The 18,911-nt window shown below is 59.7% G+C and overlaps 3 protein-coding genes across 4 annotated transcripts; 2 read left to right on the top strand and 1 right to left on the bottom strand.

Annotated features, from left to right (window-relative positions):
* Positions 1-2,114: 2,114 nt before the first annotated feature.
* Positions 2,115-6,196, bottom strand: CABP4 (calcium binding protein 4). The gene is made up of 6 exons (XM_032641004.1): positions 4,930-6,196; positions 4,507-4,537; positions 4,283-4,426; positions 3,109-3,218; positions 2,611-2,758; positions 2,115-2,498 (listed from the first exon to the last, which is right to left on the bottom strand). Exons 1-6 carry the CDS (start codon positions 5,284-5,286, stop codon positions 2,470-2,472), a joined length of 819 nt encoding a protein of 272 aa, XP_032496895.1. The 5' UTR covers positions 5,287-6,196; the 3' UTR covers positions 2,115-2,469.
* A 733-nt stretch (positions 6,197-6,929) lies between these two features.
* GPR152 (G protein-coupled receptor 152) lies at positions 6,930-8,721 on the top strand. The gene has a single exon (XM_032641003.1). It carries the CDS (start codon positions 7,336-7,338, stop codon positions 8,719-8,721), a length of 1,386 nt encoding a protein of 461 aa, XP_032496894.1. The 5' UTR covers positions 6,930-7,335.
* Positions 8,722-13,297: 4,576 nt separating this feature from the next.
* Positions 13,298-18,725, top strand: CORO1B (coronin 1B). Of its 2 annotated transcripts, XM_032641002.1 has the most exons (12): positions 13,304-13,382; positions 14,002-14,073; positions 14,191-14,390; positions 14,790-14,912; positions 15,017-15,146; positions 15,313-15,494; positions 15,583-15,702; positions 16,396-16,500; positions 16,582-16,727; positions 16,909-16,966; positions 17,795-18,073; positions 18,247-18,725. In XM_032641002.1, exons 3-12 carry the CDS (start codon positions 14,193-14,195, stop codon positions 18,370-18,372), a joined length of 1,467 nt encoding a protein of 488 aa, XP_032496893.1. In that variant the 5' UTR covers positions 13,304-13,382; positions 14,002-14,073; positions 14,191-14,192; the 3' UTR covers positions 18,373-18,725. The 2 variants fall into 2 exon arrangements, with proteins under 2 accessions (XP_032496891.1, XP_032496893.1); XM_032641000.1 differs by lacking the exon at positions 14,002-14,073 and having other exon boundaries at positions 13,298-13,382.
* The last annotated feature ends 186 nt before the right edge of the window (positions 18,726-18,911 follow it).

Raw genomic sequence — 18,911 nt, 5'->3', positions numbered from 1 at the left:
ATTTAGTACATACTCTGCTTTCAATTTCCTTCCCACTGAAGCCATCCCTTCAACAAGAGTTTGTGGGTGGGAAACCTTTCAGCCTTTGTTTGCTGAAAAAAGCTTATATTTCATCTTCATTCTTGAGTAAGATGAGCTAAGTACAGGCTTCTCAGTTGGCATTTTTTTCCCCTCTGCACGTTGAACAATTTATTCCATTTTCCTCTTGCATGTGTTTTTTGTCAATGAAAAAAGTCTTTGGAGAGTCTAATTGCTAATCCTTGGTAAGTAATCTGACTTCTCTCTCTCGAGCTGTTTACAAGATTTTCCTTTTGTATTCTGCAGTTTCACTGGCATGCATCTAGATATACATTTACTTTTTTAAAAAACTTATTTATTTATTTTTGGCTGCGTTGGTCTTTGTTGCTGCGCGTGGCTTTCTCTAGCTGCGGTGAGCGGGGTCTACTCTGCTTCGTTGCGGTGTGCGGGCTTCTCACTGCAGTGACTTTTCTTGTTGCGAAGCACGGGCTCTAGGCACGCAGGCTTCAGTAGTTGTGGCGCACGGGCTTAGTTGCTCCGTGGCATGTGGGATCTTCCCGGATCAGGGATCGAGCCCATGTCCCCTGCATTGGCAAGCGGATTCTTAACCACTGCGCCACCAGGGAAGTCCCTATACATTTACTTTTATATATCCTTCTCTGGCTCCAACGTGCTCCTTCAATCTGGACTCTTGCCTTTGTGGAATTCTTTTTTTTAATTTATTTATTTAGGGCTGTGTTGGGTCTTTGTTGCTGCACGCGGGCTTTCTCTAATTGCAGAGAGCAGGGGCTACTCTTTGCTGTGGTTCGCGGGCTTCTCATCGTGGTGGCTTCTCTTGTTGCGGGCACGGGCTCTAGGCGCGGGGGCTTCAGTAGTTGCGGCACGCAGGCTCAGTAGTTGCGGCATGCACGCTCTAGAGCGCAGGCTCAGTAGTTGTGGCGCATGTGCTTAGTTGCTCCACAGCATGTGAGATCTTCCTGGACCAGGGATCGAACCCGTGTCCCCTGCATTGGCAGGCAGATTCTTAACCACTGTGCCACCAGGGAAGTCCCTCTTTGTGGAAGTCTTTATGGAAGTTTTTCAATCATCATCTCTTTAAATATTGCCTCCTGCCTGTTCTCTACATTTTCTTCTTCTGAGATTCCTAATGACTTTTAACTACTCTTTAATATTTTCTGTCTTTCATTCCTCAATGCTACATTATGGGTGATTTCTCATATATAGCTTCCAGTTCATTAATCTTTTCTTAAATTGTGTCCAATATGCTGTTTACTTTACCCCTTGATTTTTTTTCATTCCAATGGCTATATCCTCTATTTTTAGAAGTTCCTTTGGGTTATTTTTTTAAATCTTTCTGTTCTGTTTTCGTACCATCCTGGTCTAACGGTCTCCTTTCTTTTACCTCAGTTTTTTCTGTTTGTTTTTGCGTTTCCTTAATGGCCTCTTTTACATTGTTTTATGATTTACACTTTGGGTGCTGACTCTTCTGTTTACCGCATCTGCCTAGTCTCCCTCATGGTGATTTGTTTCCTTATGTGATTTGTAACTTTTTGTTATGAGTTCATCTTCAGAAGTGACAGGGTTGTTTGGGTTTATTTTAAGTCCTATGTGCCCTGGGTTGAAAGAGTGCCTTTCTCAGCAGTTTTTTCCTATTTCTTCTGCTTTGCACACCACAGAGCTAGACCGCACTCCTGCTTGACATGCAGACCTGAGTTGCAGGTTCACTGGGGTAACTTTTTCCACTCAAGGTCCTGAACATCTGTACCTCGTCACTTTCTCAGGCTGGTGGGTGGAGGTATATTTGGGTCGCCTTTTCAAGAACAGGGTAGCCCGCTGAGACGCTGGAGTGTACTGACGTCATGCCCTGCTCCCCAGCCTCTTACAGGTCTTTTGTCCCGCCTGGGTGTCAGAGCCCAGGCTCCCAAACCTCTCCACCTCTGAAGCCCCCATGGCATCTGCTCCTTCCCACCACCCAGCTTTGGGTTCTCTCTTTGTCTTTGGTACCTGGGGTCATCCCTCTCTTTCACGTTCAGCTTTAAATAAAAACAACACCCAAAACATTTCCACATATAAAGAGTGGGAGGTGTCCAGCCACCTTCTCAATTCACCACGTTACCAGAACTAAGCCCTACACTGCCCCGTCTTTGAATGCTGCCAGTGCCAGGGAGCTCCCTACCTCCCAAGTGTCTGGAGAGATTCAAACCTTGCTCACACCAGGGAATGATGGGTGGTTGAGGGCACGTTTCCTCCAGGCAGCTCGGGTGGAAGGGAGGTGAGGATGAGGGTGGGCAGGTGACATCACAAGCCAGCTCTCCAGCCAGAGGGTATCAGGAGCAAAAGAAGCCTGGGGCTGCTGGGTTTCTTTCATCCTGGGGCCTTGTAGGGAGGGTGTGCAGCATGAACCCTGCTGGCGTCTGAGGCCAGAGGGGCAACAGTCTCCCTCCTGGAGCCTCAGTGGGTAGAAAGCATCATCACAAACTCTGCGGGGGAGAAGGGGCAGGGCTTGGGCCAGTCCAGGTCAGCCATGCCAGGAGACACTGAGCTCAGCCTGGGAGCCGGAGGGATGGGTGTTTGTCTAGGTAGGAGACTCACCATCAAAGTCTACGGTGCCGTCCCCATTGAGGTCCACTTCTTGAAGCATCTCGTCCAGCTCAGGACCCACCAGCGGCTCCCCAAGCAGAGCCGGTGCTGCCTGTCGCAGCTCTGCCACCGTGATTCGCCCATCCCTGTCCCTGTCAAACTGGGATTCCAGCAGGGCTCAGCCCTTCCTACCCAAAGCTGCCTCTGCCTGCACCCGCCTCCACCTTGCCACATCCTGTGCCTGGACGCCCACACCTTCGTCCGTCCACACACTCCTTCTTTTACCAGGCTGAGGCCGTGAGTTCCCTGCCCCAGGAGGGCTCCCTGGGTGGACCCCCAGCTGGGAGTGAGCCAAACCCTCTCCGACCCCTCCCCAGCCCTAGTCCCACCAGCTGCAGGGCCCGGGGCCTCCAGAGGCTGAGGCTCCCAGTCTCCCCTGGCCTCCTGGGGGGGAAGCCAGTAAGGATGCTACCCAGCCACCCACCCACCGCCCATCTGGACGCTCCACACCTCGCGGAAGGCGATGCGCAGCTCCCGCACCCCCAGCATGTGCGCCGTCTCCTCCCTCAGCTTCGGGCCCATCATCTCCACAAACTCCTCGAAGTCCACGCGGCCACCCACTGCGGACCCAGGCAGAGGGTCACAGTGGTGAGGGCTGGGGCCCGAGGAGGGGCGTCGCAAGGGCCAGCCCCTCCCCGGCTCTGCATCCAGGAAGAACACCGGTGTCCACGTCCCTGGGCAGGGGCGGGGCGGGGGGGTAGGAGGCTACAGCCCGGGGCTCCAATGAGGGCAAAGTGCTCAGGTGTTCTCAGTGAAGCCCCGGGTGTGGGGGAAAGAGACCAGGCTGTGGAACCAGACAGGCCCCAGGTTCAAAGCCCCCTGGCTCTGCCACTGATGGTGTGGCCTTGGGTGACTTACTGAGCCTCCCTCCTCATCCGGGGACAGGGTGCTGAGGGGGCTGGGGTTCATGGCTGTAAAGCGCCGGAGCCCCACGGGCGGCAGCAAAGACCCCTAAGAAGCATCCCCAGGTTGTCCCTGGATTCTAAGGTGCCGTCAATCATAAAAAGCACCAACGGTCAACTAACAGCTTTGGGGAGAAGAAAGAAGCATGACACAAAAATATTCACGTCAATTGTACATCACATCCCATTTTGGAAACTGTAAAGAAAAAGCAAATGCAGGAGTCCTGGGATGAAAGGAATCTGATATTTGACAAATTGGCTAATGATAATCACACAAGGGCAGCCCATCAGACATTTAATCGCAAGGCATGGCCAGGGTTCTGTCACGCTCGGCCTCACAGAACCTCAGGAGGCGCTCTTCAGGAGCCTCGGGAGGGTCAGAGAGAGAGAGACAGAGACAGCCCTGGGGGCTGGTACCAGCACGGACCACTTTACCTCAGTCAGAGACGGGGGTCCTCGACCTGAGCCTCAAGGGGCTCTCTTGGGTCACCCGGTGCCTTCCTTGTCACCCTCGACCCCGGTGCCCCCGGGCGCCAATGTCAAACTGTCCTGGAAACTGTCACCCCCTCACGCCACCGTCACCAGGCCCTCACCCCACAGCCGCCTCCCACCACCTCTCGTTCCCCTGAACCACGAGGCCGGGAGAGGACCTGGGCTGCAAAGCCAGGTGGCTCGCCGCCCTGCCCCGCCCCACCCCCAGGCAGGTGTGGTCAAGCACTGACTTCGCATCTTGACATGCTGAGAGACCTCGATGAGCTCCATCTCCGTGGGCATGTAGCCCAGTGTCCGCATGCACTCGCCCAGGTCCCGGTAGCCGATGTAACCATCGCGGTCCGTGTCAAACTCCTCGAAGGCAGCCTGAAGCTCTGCAGGGGAGGGAGGTCAGGCGCAGGCAGCCAGGCTCTGGGGCGCCTCCCACCCACCTTCGCCAGCATGGGCCACTCACCATCCAGCTCCTCGGGGCCCAGCTCGCGGTCCTGCAGGGGCACAGTCCAGCATGTCCCTGGGGACGGCCAGGGCTCTGACCGCCCTTCCTCCTCCAGCCCAAGCCCACGCTGGCCTGGCAGGGCCCATCCCACAAGGGCAGGAGAAGGCAGCTGAAGTCCCGCGGGCCCCAGGAGAAGAGATGACCCCCTTCCTGCTCCTGGGGCCCCACGCTGCCTCAGATCCCTGGGTTTGGGGTCTAGCTCCGCCCACTGCCCAGGCCACCCCCAAACTGCAGAAACTCTACCCCCTCAGCCCAGGCTCCCGAGTCTGGAGCAGAAACTGGAGGAGGCCTGAGTATAAGGGGCAGGGTGGGCTGAGCGTGAGCCCATGAGTCCCCAACCTCACCCCCAGTCCCCCCAGCCCTGCCCCAGCCCCACCTGACCTTCCCAAAGATGCGGTTGAGCAGGGGCCCGTATGTCCTCTGAGCAGGATCGTGCCGGGGGGCAGGACGATGCCGGTGGGACTGGCGACGAGAGGCTGGCCCCTCCTGCTTGTCTCCAGTCCTAGAGGGGTCCTTGCTGCCCCCCAGGGCCTTGGGGCCCTGCGTGAGGGTCTGCTCCCCAGAGCTGCCAGTGCCCTTCCGGGACCCTCGGAGCCCCTTCATCCTCTTGCTGCTTTTCCTCCTGGTCAAGGGGAGCCCCTCAGCACCACTACTGGAAGCCATGACCCCCACAGAGGGCTTCTGGGGTCCGGGGGGTGGGTCTGGGCCATGCTGCCCCCTCACCTGCTCTGTGGCCATGCGGAGCACCCCTGCCTCTCCGGACCCATAAAGCTGCTTATGCACCCCCAGCCTGAGAGCTGATGGCCAGGGATCGGGCCCTGAGGGGGATTAGGGTAAGTGAGGCAGGCAGCCCAGGCGCTAATCCCAGCCCTCTGCCTGGGGGTGGCCAAGGCAGAGCCAGCTGGGCCAGGGGGACCGTCCTCAGCAGCACAGCGTGCCAGGACATGTTGGCTGCAGTGAGCTTTGGACGCCAGCTCTGCGGCTTATGAGCTGGGAGACCCAGCAAACTCACTTCTCTAAGCCTCAGTTGCCTCATCTATAAAACGGAGGCAATATCGCTGAAGCGTCAAAGACGGCCCAGTTGTATGAGACAGGCAGGATTTAGCTAAGAGGACACAGAGAGGCATCTCAAGCAGGAGGAAGAGTGTGGGCAAAGGCTGGGAGGTGGGAAAGGAGAGGATGAGTTGCCCACCGCGGCCCCCACGTGGGGGTGATATGTGAAATTCAGGAAGAGAGGCCAGACCAGAGAGGTCTTGAATCACAGATGATTGAGGGTGACCTCGGAGGAGGTGGACCCTGTGGGAACCCAGAGCCTGCCCTGAGCTGGAGGGGCCCAGGGCGAGGGGTTTCAGCCATCTGGCCCTGTCAGGAATAGGGGGGCCTGGCTGGTCACTTGGCCTTACTGGGCCGGGGTTAGGGTTTCCCGGCGAGCAGCCCCATGAATGATTGATGTCCTCCCAGCTTGGGTTTCACACCGGCCGCCTTAGTGCCGCCGGGAGCCATGCATCAGGCCCCGGTGTGGGGCCGTGCGGACGGCCGGACCTCTGGGCAGGCAGGCACGCCCTGCTCCTTCCAGCCAGCAGCCTGCACCTTACAGGTAAGCCAGGCCTCACCACCCGGGCCCAAGGGGAGCCCAGGGCTCTGATCCAGTAGGGGCTGGAGCTTGCAGAGTGGGGTCTGCCTGAGTAAGGGCCCTGGAGGTGGGGAGACAAGCAGGCTAAAGGGTCAAGTGGCTGGAGCCATGGGCCACGTGGCAGGATCCAGTCTTTCCTGGACATCTAGTTTCTCCACCCTCAGAGGGAACCACCCTCCCCCACCTAGGGAAGGTGGGGTGAGGGCGGCGAGCCTCTTGGGACCCAGCCACCCTCATCCTCATCACACGGCTGAGTCCCCTGCCCCCTTTTCTATTTAGTCACCCCAGGGGACAAATGGGGGCCACTCTCTGCCCCAGACTCCCTGTCCACCCTTGGATTCCTATGGGCCCAGGGGACCTGAGCCCTTCCTTCTTGGAATCTTTTTTCTTTTTTCTGGCCACACCACAAGGCATGCGGGATCTTAGTTCCCTGACCAGGGATGGAACCCATGCCCCCTGCAGTGGATTCTTAACCCCTGGACCGCCAGGGAAGTCCGAATCTTTGAATCCAGGACACCGACTAAAAGGAGCCTGTGATGCTCTGACCAAGTGGGTTTTTATGTTTTGGTTTGGTTTGTTTTTTGGGCCATGCCACGTGGCTGGAGGGATCTTAATTCCCCAACCAGGGATGAAAACGGGGCCCATGGCAGTGAAAGTGCGGAGTCCTAACCACTGGACTGCCAGAGAATTCCCAAGTCGTTTTTAGACTGTGTTCCCTGGAGCCCTAAGAGTGCTCTCCCTCCGTTATCCTGAGCACACAGTTTTAGTTCACATAGGAGTTCTGCTCTAATATTTTAATTGAAATATATTTGAAAGCCTCTGGTTTGGTCCGCTTGGACGCAGTGAGAATTCCGTGTAGCAGAATGGTTAGAGTCCTGGTGCCCACATTCCTACCTCTGCCCTTGGGCAAGCCACTGATCCTCTGAACCTTCCTCTCCTTACATGTAGAATGGATTGTATGAGGACTAGGTGAGGTCATCTGTTTAAAGTCCCTGGCAAAGGTCAACTACCCCAAAGGTGATGATGATGGCCCAGAGAGGGACAGCGACTTGCAGGGAGATGCACAGCATCCTCTCTCTTCTTTTCAGTCATTCGTGCCTTCATTGATTCACCAGGCACCCACTCCACGTCTAGTGGGACACTGGGAACCTCAGATGGACACTGCTATGGAAGTCAACCTGGGTGCTGCTGGCCACGGGCCCCGCACAGAGCTCGACGATGAGGACTACCCCCAGGGCGGCTGGGACACGGTCTTCCTGGTGGCCCTGCTGCTCCTGGGGCTGCCAGCCAATGGGCTCATGGCATGGCTGGCCGGCTCGCAGGCCCGGCAGGGAGCGGGCACGCGGCTCGCCCTGCTTCTGCTCAGCCTGGCCCTCTCTGACTTTTTGTTCCTGGCGGCAGCAGCCTTCCAGATCCTGGAGATCCAGCATGGAGGGCACTGGCCACTGGGGACGGCCGCCTGCCGCTTCTACTACTTCCTGTGGGGTGTGTCCTACTCCTCCGGCCTCTTCCTGCTGACAGCCCTCAGCCTGGACCGCTGCCTGCTTGCGCTGTGCCCTCGCTGGTACCCTGGGCACCGCCCAGCCCGCCTGCCCCTCTGGGTCTGTGCCGGGGTCTGGGTGCTGGCCACCCTCTTCAGTGTGCCCTGGCTGGTCTTCCCCGAGGCCGCCGTCTGGTGGTACGACCTGGTCATCTGCCTGGATTTCTGGGACAGCGAGGAGCTGCCACTGCGGATGCTCGAGATCCTGGGGGGCTTCCTGCCTTTCCTCCTGCTGCTTGTCTGCCATGTGCTCACCCAGGCTGCCGCCTGCAGAACCTGCCGCCGCCAGCCCGGCTCCACGGCCTGCCGAGGCTTTGCCCGCGTGGCCAAGACCGTTTTGTCAGCCTATGTGGTCCTGAGGCTGCCCTACCAGCTGGCGCAGCTGCTGTACCTGGCCTTCCTGTGGGACCTCTACCCCGGCTACCTGCTCTGGGAGGCCCTGGTCTACTCTGACTACCTGATCCTGCTCGACAGCTGCCTCAGTCCCTTCCTCTGCCTCCTGGCCAGTGCCGACCTCCGGACCCTGCTGCACACCGTGCTCTCCTCCTTTGCCGCAGCTCTCTGTGAGGAGCGGCCAGGCAGCTTCACTCCGGCTGAGCCACAGACCCAAGCGGCCTCTGGGGATCAGACTGTACCAGGGCCAGTGGCTGAGGCCCAGCCACAGGTGAACCCCACAGCCCAGCCACTGTTGGAGTCCGCGGCCCAGCCACAGTCAGACTCTCTGGTCCAGCCTCAGCTGAACCCCAGGGCCCAGCCCCAGGAGAACCACGAGGCCCAGCCCCAGCTGGATGCTGGGGCCCAGCCACAGGCAAGCCCTGAGGCCCAGCCCCCTGGAGCCCCGGCCAGCTCAGCCCCCAGCCCCTGTGACGAAGCCTCCTCTGCCCCCTCCACGGATTCCACCCCAGAGGCCCCTGTGAACCCAGCCGAACCTGCTGCCTCTGAGGGAGAAAGCCCCAGCAGCGCCCCCCAGGAGGAGGCCCCGGGTGCAGGCCCCACGTGAGAGTCTGGGAAAGCCAGGGCCGCCAGGGCAGCAGAAGAGCTGGGGAGACAGAGGAACCAGCCGGTCAGAGGACGACGGCTGCCGTGGAGGAAGTCCTCATGGAAAACCCCAGTGAGCCCCTTGGCCTGGCAGACGGACTCGGGCGACGTGGACACGAAGCAGCCGAAAGTCCCGGACAGTCTGTTGTGAGCGTCATGTCCCTGCCGGATCCCAGCAAGCTCCTCTGTGCTTGGCCCACACACGGTGGTCCAACGGTCCCCTGAGCTACCACAGCTGATGGTGCCCTGCCGGGCTCTGCCCTCCGATGCCCCCCAGACCCCACGGACAGTCTCCCCTTAGCCTCGGCCCTGCAGGAGAAAGACTGGCAGGGTGACTTCTCCGGGCTTGATCTGACCTCCCCTGATCCTTCCCTCCCTGCCCCCCTTCCTGTCCCAACCTCTAACCTGGATACGAGGAGCCGAAGAGGAAGTCCTTGCAGAGGAGGGAGCCATTCATCAGGAGCCCAGGGTCTTAGGAGCCCACAAGCTGGCCTGGCACGGCCAAGCCCTCTCTGCCAGCCCCCTGCACCCAACGGGCAGTGGGGCTGGGGCAGGACTTCCCTCAGCAAGGTGGTGGGCGCAGAGGCGAGAGCTAGCAAGCCTGGATTCAAATCCGGCGCTGGGTGACTCTGGACAAGCTGATTCACCCTCTGAGCTCCTGTTTCATCTGGCATTGTGAGGATTAAATGAGAAAGTGTGTGAGGTGCCTGGCAGGAACTGGCACACAGTAGGGGCTCAGTGAACAGGGGCTCTTCCTTCACGGACATCCAGGGATGTCCCTGCAGGGGCTGGGGATGGATTGGAGGAGGTGCCACCTGGCCTGAGCATCTGGAATCCTGTGAGCTTCGGGGCAGACCATGGTGCCCATGACCAGCTCTGGGCTGCAGACACCCAGGTGGCCTGAGAGAGCATGTGCCCGCCTCCGTGCCTCGGGCAGCTCCAGGGGACTTCAAGGTCTGCTACGTTTAAGGGTTCGAGTGCTCACCTGCCCATCCCCCACCATGGAGGAGGTACAGAGTGCCCTTGCCCTGCCTCAGCCTGAGCCCCTTCTATACACTCAGCCCAGATGCAGAGATGGGAAGATGTCCAAGCAGAGAACTCTGGGGACCAGTGGCTCCAGAGATAGCACAGGTTCCTTGGAGGTCACACGGTGTCTCTAGGGCAGAGCCAACCTCCTCCCTCTTAAGCTGCTAGAAAAACTAGGAAGTGCTGAAGGTCTATTTTCAGACCCCCCACGCCACTTCCTTTTCACACACATCACTCTCTACTGGCACTCACCCTACCCAATCCCCAGGGTTCCAAAATCATGAACCCTTTCCCCTTTCACCCCCTGCCCCCCCCCACCCTTTCCCATTAGCTCAGCGTTGTGACCTTTAGAAGCTGAGAGATGTCCTTACCAGTAGGTGTAAATGGCAATGACATTTTACGTGCTACCCTTCCCAGGGGTGCTTGCTGTATAGGCAGACTGAAGTGGTGCAGTCAGATTTGGATGCTGGTTCCCAGGCTGCTCTTTGCCTCAGTCTTCTCCTCTGTCAAATGGGGTGATAACATTCCCTTTGCAAGTGTGGCTGTTGTGATCATTAACCAAACCCGGGGATGGAAGCATGCTGGGTGGGGGTGTTGCTGATACCAGCAGCATAATCATAGCATTTCCTGCAGTGTGGGCGCCGAGGCTGGCGGGAGAGAGTTCTGGACAGGCACAGGCTCGTTGAATTCATTCATCCAGCAAATATTTATTGAGCACTTGTTAGGTGCTTGTTCAGCCAGCCTTCCACTTTGGGTGGGGTTAGCACATGGCCTCTAGTGCCCCTCAGAGGTTGTTTGAATCCTGGTTCTCCACAGCTCACCAGCTGTGTGATCTTCAGCAAGGCTCTTGGCCTCTTTGAGACTCAGTTTCCTCATCTGTAAAATGGGGATGGTAATCATGGTTCCATTTTCTAAGAGTGTTAATCCCTGTGAAGTGCTCAGATCCTTGCCTGGCACACAGTGCTTAATAATTGTTAGCCACTCATTCAATTATGCCAGTGGACACCCCCAGGTCTCACTCAGGCCTGGGACAGCACTGACCCCCCAGAGCCCACGTGGCAGCATCCTGCCCACCAGGCATTGCCCCCCCACCCCGCCCCACCACACAGCCTCCTCCTCCACTTTCCAAATGCTTTCACACTCCCCACCCCATTGGACTGCACACTTCCTTAGGGCAGGGTCTGGACTGATGTCCCCCTTGCAGAGTGCCCCTCTTCCTTCTCCCAGGTAGGGATCCCGAAGCTTTTTCACATGGCAGGCAGATCAGGGACTAAATCCTCAGTGCCAGCCACCTGCCTTCAACTCTGGTCCATACTCCTAACCCCACCTCTTGGGGGACCTCCCTGGCGGTCCAGTGGCTAAGACTCTGTGCTTCCACTGCAGGGGGTGTGGGTTCCATCCCCGGTTGGGGGACTAAGATCCCACATGCCACGCAGTGTGCGGCCAAAAAAAAAAAAAAGATGCTACTAACCCTACCTCTTGGAGAGTGGGCTAGCCCCACCTCCAAGGTCCCAGAAGGGAACCCCACTCATAATGGGTACTTGCCATCCAGGAGAAAGAGCAGTGCCATGAAGGGTTTTGTGAGATAAAGAGGAGATCTCCTCCCGGCCAACAGAGGAGGGTTTTGTATCGGAGGAAACATGCACACCCAAGGCCAGAGAGGATGAAGGGAGGGCTTACCCCCAACATTCCACAGCCCCTCCCCTCACCCCTAACACACTCCATGGGGCTGGGTTCCTGTTACCCTCTGGAAGATTCATCCCTTCCACAGGTGAGAGACACACTTCCCTCTCCTTCATAGGCACCAGACATTGAGAGCTGTGAATATGAACATTTTTCAATTCCACATTCAGGGCTGCTGTTCATTTATTCATTCGGTGTGCATTAATTGAACACATACTGTATGCTAGGTCTTGTTCTAGGAACTGGGGATACAGTGGGAAACAAGGCAAAGTGCAATCCTCAATTTGCGGACATCCTAGCGGGACAAGGCAGACAAAAAGCAAATACACAAATAATTAGGGAATTCCCTGGTGGTCCAGTGGTTAGGACTCTGAGCTGTCACTCCTGAGGGCACAGGTTCGATCCCTGGTTGGGGAACTAAGATCCCACAAGCTGTGCAGTGCGGCCAAAAATAAAAAATAAAGCAAATACACAAAATAATTATACAATATAACATAAGGTAGTGATTAAGAACGTACAGGGGGAACAAGTACGGGCCACAGCGTGATGGGTAAGGGGGATGGTCAGGGAGGGCCCCCAGAGGAGGTGACATTTGAGCAGAGACCTGGAGGAAGTGAGGGATGGAGCCTTTTCAAGATCTGGGGGAAGCGCTTCCAGATGGAGGGAACAGGATGTGCCAAAGCCCTGGGGTGGGAAGGGAGGTGGTGTATTTCAGGGATAAGGAGGGTCAGTGTCACTGGGCCACATGCAGAGAGGAGGATGGAGGAAGGTAACAGGTGGGGGAGGGGGCAATGACAGTGGGTCATTGATGTGATGAAGGGCAAAGGGAGAGGGTTCAGGGTAGGGGATCTGGTGTGGGCTTTAGACAGACCCCTGGCTGTTGCCTGGGGGACACAACAGAGAGGGAAGCTTTGTGGCTGCATTTCCTTTTCCAAACCACCCACATTCTGGTCCTGGGCTGGAAGGATTGGCCTGTCCTAGGGGTTATGGAGCAGTGGGAAAAGCAAGGACTTTGGAGTCAAACAGAATGCCAGATTGGAGGGGGCAGATTCTGCCTGTGGGACCTACAGGGACACCTAAGCCTGCCAGGGTGGGATGGGGATGGGGTAGATCCAGTAGGCCAGCCTGTCTCAGGAGCTGGCCAGGAGGACGGAGACATCTGTGGACAGACCTCCAGGCCTCGGTGGGAGATGGTTGAGGAAAGCAAGGAAGGTTTGAGGGGTCTGGAGGTCATGGCCCTATTTCTCTTTTTAATAAGGAGGCCAGGCAGGACCCAAAGGTGTCCACCGGGGAGAATGAGAGGGCTGGGCCTTCCACTCGCCCCCTAAAACACCACTGTTTTATTTACATTGTACCAAGAGTACGTACCTTTGTAACTTGAGGCACGTGAATATATCGCCTGTCCGACTAGATACTATATTTCGAGTTGAGGTGGACTCGACCGGGAAGTACGCATTGAGGTGGGGGATTGGGAGGGCGGGCTCCACCCAATCCTGGCGACTCCTGAGGACGCGGACAGGGGGAGCAAGATGGGGAAGGGGTCCGGGTCTGCCGCCAGGCTGCCGCACTACGGCCCCATTCCCATCCCGGCCCCTGCCGCTGCCCCTGACCCTTTGCCCCAGAGGGACCTGGAGGGCAGCGGGGCGGAGCTCTCTCAGGCCCCGCCCAGGTCCCGCCCCTGAGCCCCGTGGGGCTCCGGCCCCGCACTCCTGGCTCCCGCCTGCCAGGAAACAGCTCACAGCCTCCCGCCCCGCCCCTCCGCGCGTGACCTCGGCCCCGCCCCCTTGAGCCCCCGCCCCGCCCCCGCCCCCCGCCCCTCTCTCCTCTGTCACTTCCTGATTCCCGCTTCCTGCTTCCCAGAGACTGGGATACGGAGCCACCCGAGGACGGTGCAGCAGCCTCCAGGCGTCCCTGGTGAGCGCGACGGGCCGGGGCTGGGGGCGCAGGCGGGGGGTTGGGCGGGACTTCGGGGGCAGAGCCGCAGGGGGCTGGGGTGGGGGTCGCGAGTCCGAAGAGCCCTTCCCCTCCGCGGCGCCCCACCCTCAGTCCCAACTCCCCCTGGCCGCTCAGCGTCTCCCCTGCCAGACCGGGATCCTTGAAGTTGGGCTCCTGCTTCACCTTGGACCCCCGCTTTGAGGGCTCTCTGGGATGCTCTGTGGCTGGGAGCGGCGTCCCGACCCCCGCCCAGTCCTGCCCGGCCCCCTGGACCGGCTTGGGGCTCCCTGCACATTCCTGCAGGCACTGCACATTCCGTGGGACCCAGAACTGTGGCCTAGCGCGGACCCACAACGGAGATCATTCTGGCCTCCTCTGTCTGTCCTCCCCATCACCCTGCTTCCAAATCCTGGGCAGGAAGGAGCCTGCTGGGAACTGACTAGGACCCACCAAGGAGCTAAGCTTGCACTGGCTCGGGCACCTTCCCCCTCCTCCACACGCATACCAGAGGCCGGGGAGACGCCCTGGGTAGCGTCCAGCAGAGCCCCTCAGGACTCAGCAGTGGTTCTGCAGGAGGTCAATGCATTTCTGCCTTCAGATCCTCCCTTGGGGAGAGGCGGCCAGGTCAGCCCTGTGACCCTGTCCTGTGACTTGGGAAACCGGGAGCCAGGCAGGTTATCAGGCACAGGCGCCCTGTCGCATCCTCCCCACTCCCTTCGTGCAGTGCTGGGAGGCTTGGGGGTTGTTGGGATGGGCAGAGGCTGACCTCCGCTTCCCCACCCTGCAGTCATGTTCCGCAAAGTGGTTCGGCAGAGCAAATTCCGACACGTGTTCGGGCAGCCTGTCAAGAATGACCAGTGCTATGAGGACATTCGAGTGTCCCGTGTCACCTGGGACAGCACCTTCTGTGCCGTCAACCCCAAGTTCCTGGCAGTGATTGTGGAGGCCAGCGGTGGAGGCGCCTTCCTGGTGCTCCCCCTAAGCAAGGTGGGCCCCATCGGGGCTGGGAGGAGACTGGAGCCAGCTTGGTCGCATCTGCCAGGTCTCTCTGCTCCCTTCACAACCCATAATTTGCCCATCCCCACGCTGCCCGGCAGGTGTCGTAATCCACATTTACCGTCTGGGAGGTGTTAGCACCGATAGGGAAAGCCTGTTTTTTATTGCCACAGAGTCAGGGTCAGAGGCAACAAACATATCCTGCTCACCTGGTGACACCTGTGAGGAAGAGGTGGGTCAGGAGGAGGCAGGGTGAGAGTCACATCTGGGCCACCTGTGGGCCAGGCCAACCACATCATTCCCTGTCCACAGAGGGGAGGGCTGAAGTTCTGGGAGGGATGGAGCCTGGGCATCTTGGGTCCCCCTTGACTGCCCCCCTCATGCCTGCAGACCGGCCGCATTGACAAGGCCTACCCGACAGTGTGCGGACACACAGGACCTGTCCTGGACATCGACTGGTGTCCCCACAATGACGAAGTCATCGCCAGCGGCTCGGAGGACTGCACGGTCATGGTGAGGCATGGGGCTGTGATGGGGCGGGGGTCGCAGATGTGGCTCAAGGCTCCTGGCAGCGGGGCCAAGCAGGGGCCTCATCTGCCCTCCCCACCCCTCCCCAGGTGTGGCAGATCCCGGAGAACGGGCTGGTCTCCCCTCTGACAGAGCCGGTGGTGGTGCTAGAGGGGCACACCAAGCGAGTGGGCATCGTCACCTGGCACCCGACGGCCCGCAACGTGCTGCTTAGCGCAGGTCTGCACCGCTGCCCCTGCCCTGCCCCTCGATGCGCACAGCTCCGCAGCATCCCACACCCTCTCCCAGGCCCGTCTGACACCCAGGAAGGTTGAGGCCCACAGAGGTCAAGTGCCGGGTCGGGTCCCAGGAGGGTGGTCAGAGCTGATGGCCCCCCGCTCGGCAGGCTGCGACAACGTGGTGCTCATCTGGAACGTGGGCACGGCGGAGGAGCTGTACCGCCTGGACAGCCTGCACCCCGACCTCATCTACAACGTCAGCTGGAACCGCAACGGCAGTCTCTTCTGCACCGCGTGCAAGGACAAGAGCGTGCGCATCATTGACCCCCGCCGGGGGACTCTGGTGACGGTACGTGGCCCTGGAGGGTGAGGATGGCCGCAGACTGGCCGAGGGGCTCTCTTGGGGCTCCACACTGACCGCTCCATCTCCCCAGCAGGAGCGGGAGAAGGCTCACGAGGGGGCCCGGCCCATGCGGGCCATCTTCCTGGCAGACGGCAAGGTGTTCACCACGGGCTTCAGCCGCATGAGCGAGCGGCAGCTGGCTCTCTGGGACCCAGTGAGTGGCCCGGCCGGCCCAAGCGGGTAGCCTCAAGACGGGCTCCACCCTGGGCGAGGAGGGCGGGGTTACCTGGAGAGGCCTGTCGTTCCCAGGTTCTCAGCCTGGCACCTGAGGCACCCAGGACCTGGAGCCCTGCCAGCCTCTCCTCTCCCTGCCCACTGCTCTCTGGCTTCCCCCACTGCCTCCATCTGCCTCCGTGTCTGCCCACAGTGTTCTTGCCCCTGAAAGGCCCTTCCCTCCTTTGCTTGTCTGTTAACACTCGGCTGTCCTTCGAGGCCCAGTGCAGAGGTCCCCTTCTCCCGGAAGGCTTCCAGCCTTTCCTGTGACGTGCTCTGTCCCACAGGCTTAACCTTCTGTCTGGCGACCTCCGGGGGCCCCTCTGAGACAGCAGCTAGCGCTGCCCGGCACCCCTGGCTCCCACGTGGTGGGGGCTTTCTCAGTACTTGCTTGGTGGCCTGGCCGTAGTCTGAAGGCCTGGAGTAGGCGGGGAAAATGGGACCGTGGGAGTGGAGGGAGGGGAGCCAGGAGGGCCTGGCAGGGCTACACCGTGTGGGCAAAGGGTGGCAGTGGTAGGGGCAGTGCCAGCCAGCTTGTGAGGCTAGCTGGGGCCAGTCCCAGTGAGGGGTTAGGACAGTGAGGGGAGAGGGCAGGTTCTGGCCTGGCCTGACTGCCCCTCAACCCATGTGCCAGGAAAACTTCGGGGAGCCCATGGCCCTGCAGGAGTTGGACTCTAGCAACGGGGCTCTGTTGCCCTTCTACGACCCTGACACCAACGTGGTCTACGTCTGCGGCAAGGTAGAGCTGGGCAGGGCTGCTGGGGACAGGGAAGAGATAGGCAGGCCCAGGTGCTGACCCCTGGCCCCTCCCACCCTGCAGGGTGACTCCAGCATCCGGTACTTTGAGATCACAGACGAGCCCCCCTACATCCACTTCCTGAACACGTTCACCAGCAAAGAGCCCCAGAGGGGCATGGGCAGCATGCCCAAGAGGGGCTTGGAGGTCAGCAAGTGCGAGATTGCCCGGTAAGAAGGTGGATGTAGGGGGCTCCTCGGGAGCAGGAACTGGCCCAGGGGGGCCCCGGGGTCAGGAGTCAGCCTGTGGGAGGGGCCCGGGTAAGGACTGGAAGGGGAGGGCAGAGGGAGCTGGGAGAGCTGGTAGGGGGCAGGTTCCACCCATGGGTCCTCCCTCCCCGCCCTTTCCCAGGTTCTACAAACTGCATGAGCGCAAGTGTGAGCCCATTGTCATGACTGTGCCACGAAAGGTGAGGCCACCTGGTTCCCTGCCCACCCACTCCCTTTCTAGCAGACAGACCACACAGGGGTGACCAAGGTGAGGCTTGTGAATGGGACATGGCCGAGTGTGGGTGTAGTCAGCGGGCTGGATAGATGCCAGCGTGCCCAGCGAGGGCCAGGCAGGGATGAGACACAGGGTGAACTGAGGTCTCACTCTGCATGAGCCACAGGAGACAGATACCGGGCAGCCTTGGAGGTCTCCCTGTAGGAGGCAAGGCAGGACCAACAGCATGGCTGGGGCAGGGCCTCCAAATGAGGGGTGTGTAGTAAGCCAGGCGAAAGCACAGAGGTGGGAATGGAAAGGAGCGGGGAGTCTGGCTGCAGCGGAGGCTCCTGTGAGGTGGGGATTCGGCCACATGTGGCTCGGCCTCAGAGCCCCAGCTGAGAGCCTTGAACGTGCTTCATTTCTCTCCAGCCAGCGTTTACTGAGGGCACAGGGTAGCATGCCAGGCACGTCCAGGGAGCAGAGCTGAGGGCGAGTTCAACGGGGCCAGCCCCAGGAACTCACTGTCCACAGGGCACAGACGTGGCTCCCAGAGTCCCACAGAGCCACGTAGGTAGCCCCTGCTTGGGAAGGTGGGGGGAATCTTCAGAGGAAGCTGTCGGTGGTGTCCAGAGGGAAGTGAAAGAACAGATTTGAGCTTTAGAAATGTCACTAGGGGTCAGGCCATGGGAAGATGGGTTGACAGGGTGCAAGCCTGAAGGCCAGGAGAGTGTTGAGGAGGTGGCCACTCAGGGTCCAGACGAGAGGACCCTGCAGGTGGGCCCCAGCTGACCCAGACCTCCCCCCGGCCCAGTCGGACCTCTTCCAGGATGATCTGTACCCCGACACAGCTGGGCCTGAGGCGGCCCTGGAGGCAGAGGAGTGGGTGAGCGGGCGGGATGCCAACCCCATCCTCATCTCCCTGCGGGAAGCCTACGTGCCCAGCAAACAGCGGGACCTGAAGGTCAACCGGCGCAACGTGTTATCAGACAGCCGGCCCGCCGCGGCCCCTGGCTCCCCCCGCCCGGGGGCCTCCACGCCTGCTGCCTTCACCAGTATTGCCGCCCCTGGCGGCAGCCTGGCCGGAGCCGGGGTAGGTGCCCCTCAGCTCAGGGTGGTGTTGGGAAGCTCGGGTGTTGCCCAGGTCTGCTGTGCCTGCCTGAACCACTCACTGCCCCTCTCTGGGCCTCAGGTCCCCTCTGCCTGATAGTAGATTTGGGGAGGGCTGCAGCTCCGAAACCCCTGCCCCGGCTCATGTCCCTGCAGGAGGCTGGGAAGCTGGAGGAGGTGATGCAGGAGCTGCGAGCACTGAGAGCGCTGGTCAAGGAGCAGGGGGATCGCATCTGCCGCCTGGAGGAGCAGCTCGGCCGCGTGGAAAATGGAGACGCCTAGAACTGGGCCCAGTGGATGACACTCCCCATTCACCTCCTCCGCCCACCCCTTTCTCACTCAGCCTCTGCTGGCGGGTCACACTGACTCCGGCTGGCTGCCCCTGCCCCCGCTGAGGGTTTCTGGGGCAGGTTCAGGGACCAGTCCACACCCTGAGCCATCCTGTGGGCCTAGGCTGGAGCCACCGCCTGGCTTTGGGCATTGTTACTGGGGAGGGTTTTTGTACCCAGGAGAGCTTCTACTCTGAGGCACCATCTCCCCCACCCCCACCCAGACCCCCTGCTCCCTCCCCTGAGGAAGCAGGAGGGATGGGCTCTATATTTTCATTCCAAATAAAATTCTCTTTCTAAAAGCCAGGTTTGCCCTTCTGCTGCAAGGGTGGGACTGGGAAAGGAAGTCTGGACCCCTGGGAGGGGGGGACATAGGGCACCCCCATGGATCATAAATGTGAGAAAGGTCTGGGGGACCGTGAACATCCCCTGCACTGCCCCCCATAGTCCCAGCCTGGCCCAGGGAGAGGCCGGTGAGGATCTGGTGTGGAT

The sequence above is a fragment of the Phocoena sinus genome, chromosome 8 (assembly GCF_008692025.1).
Source record: "Phocoena sinus isolate mPhoSin1 chromosome 8, mPhoSin1.pri, whole genome shotgun sequence".
In the NCBI taxonomy this organism is placed as follows: Eukaryota; Metazoa; Chordata; class Mammalia; order Artiodactyla; family Phocoenidae; genus Phocoena; species Phocoena sinus.
The sequence above is the reverse complement of the archived record's forward strand: the minus strand, read 5'-3'. Positions and strand labels throughout refer to the sequence as shown.

Excerpts from the sequence above, each read along its gene's own strand:
- GPR152 (XM_032641003.1), top strand. The coding sequence starts at position 7,336 with ATGGACACTGCTATGGAAGTCAACCTGGGTGCTGCTGGCCACGGGCCC.
- CORO1B (XM_032641000.1), top strand. The coding sequence starts at position 14,193 with ATGTTCCGCAAAGTGGTTCGGCAGAGCAAATTCCGACACGTGTTCGGG. Across the intron at positions 16,501-16,581 it reads TGGTCTACGTCTGCGGCAAG|GGTGACTCCAGCATCCGGTA; the intron begins GTAGAGCTGGGC and ends CCCACCCTGCAG. Across the intron at positions 18,074-18,246 it reads GCAGCCTGGCCGGAGCCGGG|GAGGCTGGGAAGCTGGAGGA; the intron begins GTAGGTGCCCCT and ends ATGTCCCTGCAG.
- CABP4 (XM_032641004.1), bottom strand. The coding sequence starts at position 5,286 with ATGGCCACAGAGCAGGTGAGGGGGCAGCATGGCCCAGACCCACCCCCC. Across the intron at positions 4,538-4,929 it reads TCAACCGCATCTTTGGGAAG|GACCGCGAGCTGGGCCCCGA; the intron begins GTCAGGTGGGGC and ends GTGCCCCTGCAG. Across the intron at positions 4,427-4,506 it reads GGGCCCCGAGGAGCTGGATG|AGCTTCAGGCTGCCTTCGAG; the intron begins GTGAGTGGCCCA and ends CCTCCCCTGCAG.